The sequence below is a fragment of the Scardinius erythrophthalmus genome (assembly GCF_964197995.2).
Source record: "Scardinius erythrophthalmus genome assembly, chromosome: 25".
NCBI classification, from domain to species: Eukaryota; Metazoa; Chordata; class Actinopteri; order Cypriniformes; family Leuciscidae; genus Scardinius; species Scardinius erythrophthalmus.
Window position 1 is genome coordinate 21,836,881 of NC_138245.1, and position 12,081 is coordinate 21,848,961.

General features: G+C 38.1%; 1 protein-coding gene across 1 annotated transcript; it reads right to left on the reverse strand.

Moving 5' to 3' along the window:
* Positions 1-34: 34 nt before the first annotated feature.
* utp3 (UTP3 small subunit processome component) lies at positions 35-5,593 on the reverse strand. Its single transcript, XM_081358165.1, has 16 exons — positions 5,399-5,593; positions 5,104-5,191; positions 4,929-4,985; positions 4,791-4,847; positions 4,569-4,674; positions 4,350-4,418; positions 4,113-4,234; positions 3,868-4,020; positions 3,697-3,768; positions 2,655-2,695; positions 1,185-1,281; positions 992-1,108; positions 779-909; positions 644-698; positions 371-478; positions 35-283 (listed from the first exon to the last, which is right to left on the reverse strand). The coding sequence occupies exons 1-16, from the start codon at positions 5,413-5,415 to the stop codon at positions 194-196; spliced, it is 1,380 nt and encodes a 459-aa protein (XP_081214291.1). The 5' UTR covers positions 5,416-5,593; the 3' UTR covers positions 35-193.
* Positions 5,594-12,081: the final 6,488 nt, after the last annotated feature.

A 12,081-nucleotide genomic window follows, 5' to 3' on the forward strand; every position in this document is an offset into this window, starting at 1 on the left:
CATGCATCACCAAAAAACATTTAGCAGAAATTTTGAACTTGAGATTTTATTTCATTCATTATATGAGCTGTTGCATAAAACAAGTAATTTCCATCTTGATATCTGGGATAGCGAGTATAAAAAAAAAAAAACCACCAGAAAAGTCCATTTTAATATCACATTCAAGCTTGGATGAGTATCATCTGTAGACTGATCACTTGAATTTGACGCTCCTCTTAACTCCAGCACGAATACCAGACCATTCTCCACTGTATCTCGTCTCCTCGCGCCGCACCTCACGAACCTGACACAAATGATCTGTAATCAGTGTCCGTTCTGGATAGTGCTATACAAATGAAAGTGAATTAAACATGAATCCTATGACACTTACCTGACCCTTGCGACGAATCTGGGCACGTCTGAACTTCTCTCTGTGTTTGACTCTGGGATTCCGGTCAATCTTCTTCCTCTTGGGTGTGAGCCCTTTGTTCTTGGACATCTTTTCACAAAACATATGATGTGATTATGATAACACTGTCTGTAATATTGTTTAAAATTGTATAGATGTTTAGGGAAATGGCTGGCTTTCAGGTCATTTGTTGCTAAAGATTTTTGAAAAGTTGTTTGGGTATGAGTTGAAGGCATATTAACCACAACACCTCACCTGATAGGTGATCCTTCTTTTAGCATCTCCCTCCATCTGTTCCTCTTCCACCAATCTGGTAATGCAGTTAGTGACAGTAAGGTTTCTGAAACATTATGACAAACCACAAGGGCTGAATGTTGTAAATAGACTCACCCCTCGTTCTGCATCTCAATATTTTTCCTCTTGAGTTTCTGCCTCTCCGCCATGGCGTTGTAGAAGCGCAGATTCGCTTCCTCGTCTGAATCTGACATCTCTTCTCCTTCCAACTTAGCCTCTTCTGATACCTAAAATAAAGACATGTCAAACTCAGAAAAAATGGTGCCAGACAGTGCTAATACTGACACATTAATAAGGAAAAGCAATTACTTTGGTATGTTTGCTGCCGGCTGATCTCCTTGCAGTTCTGTCTTGCTGTTCTCCAAAGAGAAGCTGCCGCAGTTGAGGAGCCAGTCTAGCATCTACTGCTCCTAGTTCATTTATCAGCTGTGAAAGTGATAAAGAGATGAAGTCTTGAAAGCTTCATTAAATTAATGCCTGTGGTTAATTTGATTGTACTTACATTTCTGTAGGTCAGCAATCTCTCAATTACAGGATGGTTATGTGCTGGAATTCGCTTGGCTTTTAGAACCAAATAAAAACTAATATTTGTGCAATAGCTGGAAAGAAGGGAATATGCATAGTGAAAAACAGAATGGCACTATTGTTCACTATTGGCACTAAAAGTTTGGGGTCAAAACGATTTTTTTAAATGTTTTTGAAAGTCTCTTATGTGCCCCAAAGCTGTATTTATTTTGTCAAAAATACAGTAAAACAGTAATATTTAGAGATGCACCAGTCGACCGGCTATCAATCGTTTTAGTTTTTTTGGCCGATCTCTGTTCCGGATTTGCACACAAACTGCATTGCAATAATTTCCCAAAATGTCGAAGTATTGGCAAAAAAATATAAATATTAAATAGGGGGTGGGAGTTTATATGAATGTATCTCTGAAGGGAACTGACTGTCTTCAGAAGTTTCAATTGCTTTTTCTTTCCCTCTCTCCTCCGTATAATGCTTAAATAAGTAGTTTAGAAGTGCAATGCTGCTTTTTTACAGTCAGCGAGACAGGGATAGCTGCAGGTTGGAGTAATGGGCGTTCTGAAAGGTAGGGGTGTTCCAGAAGATTCGCAATGCTACAACATAAACTAATCCCTAACCCTTCCCCACACCCTAACAGGCAGCTTTCACAAACAATTGTAAAGTTTCTGTTTCTGTACACCCACTACCTTTCAGTACGCCCATTACTCCGACCTGCAGATACCCACGCTTGTTTACAGCAGTAACCAAGAAAATGCTAACAGAGAGTGAATTTCCATTTACATTCAGTCCATCTGCTGTTTTAGTTCTGTGCAGGTATGTTTTATGTAGCATAATTTCACAAATCTTAAGTCAGACCACTGTTTTTGCTTTAAATCTACAAATTATGAATCTCTCATTTAAATCATCTTTGTTTGGATCATGATTAATGCAGTGGTTGCCTCTAATTTCAAATGGTTACAGATATTGTTTGTTTAAGGTCAGTTTGGCCTGTAATAGAGCAAATAAGCATCAATTTGCTTACCAAAAAAAAAAAAGAAAGGACAATCGGAATCGGCCATGAAAAATGATTGGTGCATCCCTAACTTTTTACAGTCTATGATCCCTAGTAATATTGTGAAATATTATTAATTTACAATTTAAAATAAGTGCTTTATATTTTAGATAAATGTTTAAAATTTAATTTATTCCTGTGATGGCAGTTGTGCTGCTTAATATTTTGTGGAAACTGTGATATATTCTTTTTTGGGATTCTTTGATTTATTGAAAGTTCAATAGAACAGCATTTTAATGCATCCTTGCTGAATAGAGTACTATTTCTTTCAAAAAAAATCTTACTGACCACATACTTTTGAATGGTAGTGTTTGTGCTACGAATATAAATAAAATATAATGTAAATACTGCAATCACTCACAGAATTAGAGAATATAACATGATATAGGTGAGGCTTACTTGAGATAAAGTTGCTGTTTTGTAATGAGGTATTTTGCACCCTAGAGGATGGAAAGGATACGAAGCATAAATAAAATGTCAATTTTAAATGCAATTACATTCAAATTGATTGTCTATTTACAGCAATAATTATGTACAGGGTGGGCCATTTATATGGATACACCGTAATAACATGGGAATGGTTAGTGATATTAAAGTCCTGTTTGTGGCACATTAGTATATGTGAGGGGGCAAACTCCTCAAGATGGGGGGTGACCATGGTGGCCATTTAGAAGTCGGCCATCTTGGATACAACTTTTGTTTTTTCAATAGGAAGAGGGCCATGTGACACATCAAACTTATTGGTAATGTCACAAGAAAAACAATGGTGTGCTTGGTTTCAACGTAACTTTATTCGTTCATGAGTTATTTACAAGTTTCTGACCACTTATAAAATGTGTTCAATGTGCTGCCCATTGTGTTGGACTGTCAATGCAACCCTGTTCTCCCACTCTTCACACACTGAATGGACCCCAAGGTCTCCCGATCTGACCCCCTTAGACTTTTATCTTTGGGGTCATCTGAAGGCAATTGTCTATGGTGTGAAGATACGAGATGTGCAGCATCTGAAACTACGGATACTGGATGCCTGTGCTGGCATTTCTCCTGCGGTGTTGCTATCAGTGTGTGAAGAGTGGGAGAACAGGGTTGCATTGACAATCCAACACAATGGGCAGCACATTGAACACATTTTATAAGTGGTCAGAAACTTGTAAATAACTCATGAACAAATAAAGTTACGTTGAAACCAAGCACACCATTGTTTTTCTTGTGACATTACCAATAAGTTTGATGTGTCACATGGCCCTCTTCCTATTGAAAAAACAAAAGTTGTATCCAAGATGGCCGACTTCTAAATGGCCACCATGGTCACCACCCATCTTGAGGAGTTTGCCCCCTCACATATACTAATGTGCCACAAACAGGACTTTAATATCAACAACCATTCCCATATTATTACAGTGTATCCATATAAATGGCCCACCCTGTAGATTTAACTCACCTTTCCAGGAGGAATCCGTCCATCTTTGACCATCTCCACAAGGGGCTGAACTTCATCCCTCAATTCTGTGAGCTGAGTATGCAAAAAATACTCAAATTTAGAAATGCAACAGCCCTTAATAGAAATGCAATGCAAAAAGACCACATACATGTCACTGATGCAAGCCTTTACCTTTGCTTTGAAGTCCTGAATAAGTTCCAACAACTCTGGAGATTCTTTCTTCAGCAATTTGAGCTTTTCCTTCTGTGACATAGTCTTCAAATCTTTCACAATCCTTTCCTCTTTTTCAACCTCCTTCTCCCCTTCAGCGTTTGCTGCAAACTCCTAATAGACCACAGGGAAATACAAAGACTGAGTAATATGATGCAAACACCTGAACTCTCCCGATGTATTTAGAAAAAAAAGCATTGTAGTACTTCAAGCAGGTTTAGATCGTAATCTTCTTCGCTTAGGTTGGCTGCCAATCTTCTTTGAATGTTTTTGGCCTCCTCTTCCTCTTCTTTGTCTTCTGCCTCAACCTCTTGAAGAGATTTCCCCTCTACAAAATATACAAATCAAACATGCTATTATATGTATACATTATGCACTGCAAAATAACATAAAGCTATAATGTGTCATATAAACAGTATGTAGGTCAGATGAAAAATGCTTACTCTTGGTGACATAATCAGAATTATAAAAAATCTTCTTTTTCTCTCCCCAAGCCATGTCATTTGGAAGATCTGTAAAAATTGAAGTGTTAGAGACAATGCCTAAAACATCAATGTGCAGGGCAATAAAATACTTTTATATGCTTAAATATTCTTTAAATGCTTTTGAATACTTCAATACACACAAACAGTTATATTTGGAATATTTTTAAAGTACATTACCATCATCTTTCTTTCCTTCCAGGTCACTCTCCATGTCTGTCTCCTCTTTATTATCCTCTTCTTCATCATCCTCTGATTCAGAAATTGTCAAGGGCATGACCTCCTCCTAGAAAAATAGAAAAAACAATGGTGATCTTCAAAAAAAAGTATTACCATCGATAAAAAGCCTTTAAAATCATGCCACCAGTTATCAATTGTTTTGTAATTGTTTCATTAACTTACAGCTTTATCTCCGTCCTCTTGATCACTGTCTTCCTGCACCCCTCGAGCCAAGAGATTCTACAGACCAAAGTCAAAGATCAAACATGTACTAGGATAATATCATGCCTGTTCGTGCATAAAGAACATGAAAAAACTCACAGAGATTCTTTCATTGTGGAATTCATCAATTTTATCCTCCACATATGTTGACGAATTCTGAAAGGAAAACACAGATGTTTACAACCAGAATGCCATTATATGTGAACAAAGTTGTTTTTATATATATATATATATATATATATATATATATATATATATATATATATAAAATTACCTTATCTGGCTTGTCTTCATTTTTATAAGCTTCAGGATCATCGCTGTCAAATTCTTGTTGCCTCTTTGTCCTAGGCTTTTTTACTGCCCTTTGAAATGAAAACAAAATGCATTTGCAAAATTATAACGATGTAATAAATTGATTATAACTGTTTGCACCGGCATTTGTAGTGCAGGAGTAAAAAAATCTGCTTTGTCTCGTGTCTATTTATACAGTTTGTTAGTATAACGATGCGGAATACAATAAACTAACTGGTTTAGTCGTAGACGACGACACATTGTAGTGTACTACTAACCTTCTTGCTCGGACCATGCTGTCATCGGGTGATAAAAAATACTTCTTGATCTAATTATCTAAATATTCGAGCAGTTAACAAATAGTGTATAGCTCATAAACTAAGACAACTAGGTGAAAAAAGCTATCCGCATGGACTTCCCACATGCGTTTAGAACAGGAAGTTAACCAAGTGAGTACTTCCTCTACTGTGTGAGTCTGTGTCAAAATAAAAGTCTCCTTATAAAATTTTTTTTTTTTTAAATTCAGTTTATTTGCCAGACTCATGTCCAAAAGCCACGCAAGACAGGACAGATAAAAAACAAACAATAAGAAAAAAGCAAATACAATAATTAAAATACATACATACATTTCAGCCAATGCACTCTCAGTCTGGATGTGTACCTGGAGCAACTCACTAAGGGATTTGAGAGTGCCACCATAATACTGTTAGTAGACTCATCCAGACGTTGCATAAACTTAAACATCAAATTTCTTAAAAGTGCTTTCAGTGTGGTTACTCCTACAGATACAAACATCTGACTAGCACTCCCTCCTCTGGGAACCTTGAGTAAAATTCTCATTGCATCATTGTAGGCAACTTGTAACTTCTGCATGCTAGATTTTTTGTAAGAAGACCACAGATGGGCAGTATAGAGTGGTGTACAGTAAGCTTTGAACAGAGCCACTTTAACTCGAGTAGAACAGTAACTAAACTTACGTGCTATAGTGTTTGCCTGTGCATATAACTTATAACACTGTCTGGATATGTCATCATCATCATTCATATCATCTGCAGTACATTGACCAAGGTATTTAATCTTTTTGCAGACCTCAAGACAATTATTGGCTAGCGTTAACACAGGAAAATTAAGCAATTTATCCTGTTTCATTCTGCATATTAAAACAGCACTTTTGCTGGAATTGTATTTTATATCAAATTCCACCCCATAGTCAGAGCATAAGAAGCTCTTGCTGCCCAGCACTACTCGGACTAAAAGTAACAAGGTCGTCTGCATACATAAGATGATTCACCAGCATGCCACCAATCATACAGCCAGTGTTGCAACCATTAAGTCTCCTTGACAGTTCATCCATATATAAATTAAATAAGACAGGGGACAAGATTCCTCCCTGCCTAACACCATTGGACACTCTAAAGGGGGCAGATATGCTACCCCCCCCCCCCCCCCCCCATTTGATATGCATCTGCTATCTGCTGGTGGGCATACCAATAGGCAAGAACCCTCACAATATACCCAGGGACTCCCCTTTGCTTTAGCTTAATAAATAGCTGTTTGTGATTCACTCGATCAAATGCTTTGGAGGCATCAATAAAACACATGAGAATAGTGGAATTTTTAGACTTATACAAATTCACTATTTCCTTAAGAGCATAAATACACATGTCTGTGCCATGGTTTGGCTTAAATCCAAACTGATTATCCAGGGAAGAGATATACCCACTCACTCTATCAAGGAGAATTCTTTCCATTACCTTGGATAAATTACTGGCCAATGCTATAGGTCTATAATTATCCAGGCAGCAAACTTTTTCCAGCTTTGTCCTTAATAACTGGGACAAGCAGAATATAACATTGAATCTGGAAGTATGCCATGGATCAACAAACCAGTAAAGTTGATTGCTAAGAGGGAAGCAAGCCTAAGACTGGCATTTTTCAGATGCTCTGCAGTTATTGAATCCATACCACATGCTTTATTGTTAGGCAATTAGGGTCTTAATTAATCCTTAATGAATCCGTTGTTTGAAATATATTGAATATATATCTGTCTGTCTATTTTCAGTTTCAAAGTACTTTTTTAGCATGGTTCTTTTACATAAAATATTCTCAAAAATCAATAAACACACACACACACGTTGGGTTTTGCATGTTTTATGGATATTCTATCCCCTGTATATTCTATCCCTTACCCTACCCATCAAAGAAAACTTTCTGCATTTTTACATTTTCAAAAAACACTATTTAGTATGATTTATTAGCTGTTTTCCTCGTGGGGATCAAAAAATGTCCCCACACAAGATCAAACATTTCTGGTATTAAATTTTGTCCCCATAATGTAGGGTTTAACAGGTCACACACACACATTCTAGTACATCTATGTTTATGAGGACATTCATTGACACAATGCATTCTCTAGCCGCTTACCCTAACCTTACCCATCACAACTAAGTGCCTAACCCGAACCCTTACCCTAAACCTACCCTTAACGTAATTATAATCTTATCCCTAAAACCAAGTTTTGACCCTCAAACAGGCCTTTAAAGGGGTCTCAGAAAGTGAGGACCGGCCAAAATGTCCTCACTTTACTCTCTTTGTCCTCACTCCAATGGTCTAAAACTCAAACTGGTCCTCACAAAGATTGTACAAATACACACACACACACACACACACACACACACACACACACACACACACACACACACACACACACACACACACACACACACACACACACACACACACACAAACAAACACACATTGACAGAACAGAGAAGAAAAAAAATCCAAGTCACCATGAAATCAAAATGGATAATTCTTTTTTTTTTTTTTATGATATATTGCAGTGTTTAATATAAATGATTTATCTGTGCACATCATTATTTTTTTTAATCATGTGCCCGCATAATCTTTAATCAAAATAAATTATTCAAGCTGACATGGTGTGAACGCAGAACAAGTCACACTAGATATAGTCAGGGGGCCAAAACTGATATTAAAACTTTGTCGGACACTTTTTGGTACAAGTATACAACCTATCCAGTATTAATATTTATCCCCTCAACATGTGTTCTAGCCAGGTTGTCAGCTTAGAAAATGTTTTTTTGTCCATTTTAACACTATATTCTTAAAAGTGGTAAAAGCGGATTTTTTTCCCCAAAGTGCTTCCATTTTCTTCCATGTTACCTATTGTAATTTTGGGCAAATGTGCAATATAATCCAACTTATGTGCAAGCATGATCATTAAAAAATAATAATCAATAAATACCACAAGAGTATCACACCACAAGGGGCACTGTTGTGTCAGCACAGTTGTGATTTGGCAGCAGATTGAGGCAGCAGATCCAGAGAAGATGATCACAGCAGGTGTCAACAGTACAGTCTGAACAAAACTTTATAAAGGAGTGAATCACACAATCACACAACAGATTAACTTGATCTATTTGTCTACACATACATTTACCTCAAGATTCTACCATCAAATGTTGCCAGAAACAGGTAAGCTAAACTGTTTTCCAACTAGCTATATACTTACCAGACATACACTCACCTAAAGGATTATTAGGAACACCATACTAATACTGTGTTTGACCCCCTTTCGCCTTCAGAACTGCCTTTATTCTACGTGGCATTGATTCAACAAGGTGCTGAAAGCATTCTTTAGTAAGGGTGTCACGATTCTCCAAATCCTCGATTCGATTACATTTTCGATTCTAAAGTCACGGTTCGATTCGATTCTCGATTTTAAAAAAATAAATTGAAAGCACAAGCTATGCCATTTTAAGACTTTTATGCAATATAATAATATCTGACCTTTGTTCGCAATACCACACACTACATTGTCAAATTTAAAATGTTTATTAACAACATAATGTAACAATAACTTATATTTTCAGTCAATTGGAAACTTAAACAATATAACCTATTACCTGGCTATTATAGTCCCGGGGCTCCCTGGACTCCTCAGAGCAGTCACAGGCGAATAGCACAGCGTTTTAAATTGGGTTCCCACAGCGTGTGCAACGCAGTACGAGAGAACGTTCTCGTAAGGGAACGTAGGCTACTTGGTTACTTGCGGAACCTCGGTTCCCTTAGAGATAAGGGAACGAGTACTGCTTTGCCTTGCCATGCTATTTCGCTTATATCTGGTACTTCGCTTCAGTCGATTTAAATCTAAAATCCTTTGGCTAGTTTTTTGTGAATTATACTCTCCAGCCACGTCCAAATTGGCGCGCTCGAGGTTGGCAGGGCGCCATGCGCTCCCATTGGACCGTACGCCACTGCTAACTCGCCATAGGTTCGTGCAGTTGCCGCAGCACAGACAATCAGCTCGCTCAGACGAGATATGATGCTCTCGCTGTGCAGCAGCAATGCGTTTTAAAATAAAGGCTTCAATATTCTCGAGAAAAGGAGTTTTACCTATTACAGGCAAGCCGAGCTGCCGTGACATGGGGGCGTGGCAGCATTGACGATTCCATTTTTTGATTCGATAATCGAGATTGAGCATTAATTTCGATTGATTTCGATTTAAAATCTTTAAAACCCTTATTCTTTAGAAATGTTGGCCCATATTGATAGGATAGCATCTTGCAGTTGATGGAGATTTGTGGGATGCACATCCAGGGCACGAAGCTCCCATTCCACCACATCCCAAAGATGCTCTATTGGGTTGAGATCTGGTGACTGTGGGGGCCATTTTAGTACAGTGAACTCATTGTCATGTTCAAGAAACCAATTTGAAATGATTCGAGCTTTGTGACATGGTGCATTATCCTGCTGGAAGTAGCCATCAGAGGATGGGTACATGGTGGTCATAAAGGGATGGACATGGTCAGAAACAATGCTCAGGTAGGCCATGGCATTTAAACGATGCCCAATTGGCACTAAGGGGCCTAAAGTGTGCCAAGAAAACATCCCCCACACCATTACACCACCACCACCAGCCTGCACAGTGGTAACAAGGCATGATGGATCCATGTTCTCATTCTGTTTACGCCAAATTCTGACTCTACCATCTGAATGTCTCAACAGAAATCGAGACTCATCAGACCAGGCAACATTTTTCCAGTCTTCAACTGTCCAATTTTGGTGAGCTTGTGCAAATTGTAGCCTCTTTTTCCTATTTGTAGTGGAGATGAGTGGTACCCGGTGGGGTCTTCTGCTGTTGTAGCCCATCCGCCTCAAGGTTGTGCGTGTTGTGGCTTCACAAATGCTTTGCAGCATACCTCGGTTGTAACAAGTGGTTATTTCAGTCAAAGTTGCTCTTCTATCAGCTTGAATCAGTCGGCCCATCCTCCTCTGACCTCTAGCATCAACAAGGCATTTTCGCCCACAGGACTGCCACATACTGGATGTTTTTGCCTTTTCACACCATTCTTTGTAAACCCTAGACATGGTTGTGCATGAAAACCCCAGTAACTGAGCAGATTATGAAATACTCAGACCGGCCCATCTGGCACCAACAACCATGCCACGCTCAAAATTGCTTAAATCACCTTTCTTTCCCATTCTGACATTCAGTTTGGAGTTCAGGAGATTGTCTTGACCAGGACCACACCCCTAAATGCATTGAAGCAACTGCCATGTGATTGGTTGATTAGATAATTGCATTAATGAGAAATTGAACAGGTGTTCCTAATAATCCTTTAGGTGAGTGTATAGCTAGGCTAATTTACTTTCATAATTACTAGCTTACTTACTAATAGGTAAATTAAGTTTTGTGCAGATGTGTAATGGAAATATTGTTTTTAATTTATTTGCTGCACAGCAGCCTATTTTACAGTCTGCTATAGCTAAAAGCATTAATAAGTTTGTTAGATAGCAAAGCCCTCAGCTTATGTCAGAGGACATTGTAGTGATCCACTCAGAAACCAATCAGACTAGTGTAGTGAAAAATTTATTTGCCTTCAGATGAGATAACATGGATCCAGAGGAAGCTGTAAGCCTAGCGTCCAAAGAAAAACAAATAGGAAGAGATATTGATTGGGAACAATGTTTCATTTGTCAAGACAAATATGGAAAATACAGCCAAGATAAAGCCCTTTGATTGAAGTGATTTTTCAGGAAGTGGTGTCTTTGTGCTCTTTCGGGAGATTATTGTAGTATAATATTGTGCAATATTTTTGCAATATAATAGACACACACCATTATTTGCATTGCGCTTAGCTTGACCTTGCTTATTCAATCCATTCAGTCTCAAAGGGATGAGACTGACAACCTGAGAGCCAACCTCTGCCAACCTGAGAGTCACTGCTTTGATGGGGAAAAACATTCCTTTGCCATACGACTATTACATAGTTATTACTACTAACTAGTTACTAACCCCCAACCCTAAAGAAGTGAGAGAGCAGTTTTGTTAGGATGGAATTAATAACTATAGTGATATGTGAATGTAATATAATTTGTGTTACAACCTGGTACACTAATTAAGTCAAATAGCACCATAGACCATCATCTACAGTTCTAAATTTCCGCCTTGACATTAAAGTATTATAACTTGTGCAGCATTGCACTGTCTCTCCCTATAAGCTTTAAACTTGGCTTGACTCATTCCCATAGATATGGGTACTGATTGATAGAGGTTTTGGGATACTAGGTTATGTTTCCAAGCTGATATTCACTTTGAAAACTGGTTCTCTTTAGGCGGAGATAGTTTTTTTCATGTTCTAGTTCTGTTGTCTCTTACACTGTACAATAAATGTTCATTCTGACACTTCAGCAGACATCCCATGAGTGTTGGCTTTCATTTGATACCATTTTTATGAATATGGTCCTTGTGGTTGTGGAGATATTCAACATTTACTGTTGGCATGTCGTGTTGAGCAGGAAACCAAAAAATTGGCCTGAAATTGCTTGTACAAGTCACAAAAAAAAAAATTCAGCTTGACAACCACCCTAATATCTTACCTATGGGTGTCTTCTAACTAAAAAAATAGGGTGACAGCTTGTACCAAAACATGTCCGC

Bases quoted from the DNA above. Each gene is read 5' to 3' on its own strand.
- utp3 (XM_081358165.1), bottom strand. The intron at 3,769-3,867 runs GTAAAGGCTTGC...TTGCATACTCAG, and splicing joins TTCAGGACTTCAAAGCAAAG to CTCACAGAATTGAGGGATGA. The intron at 284-370 runs GTAAGTGTCATA...CATTTGTGTCAG, and splicing joins AGATTCGTCGCAAGGGTCAG to GTTCGTGAGGTGCGGCGCGA.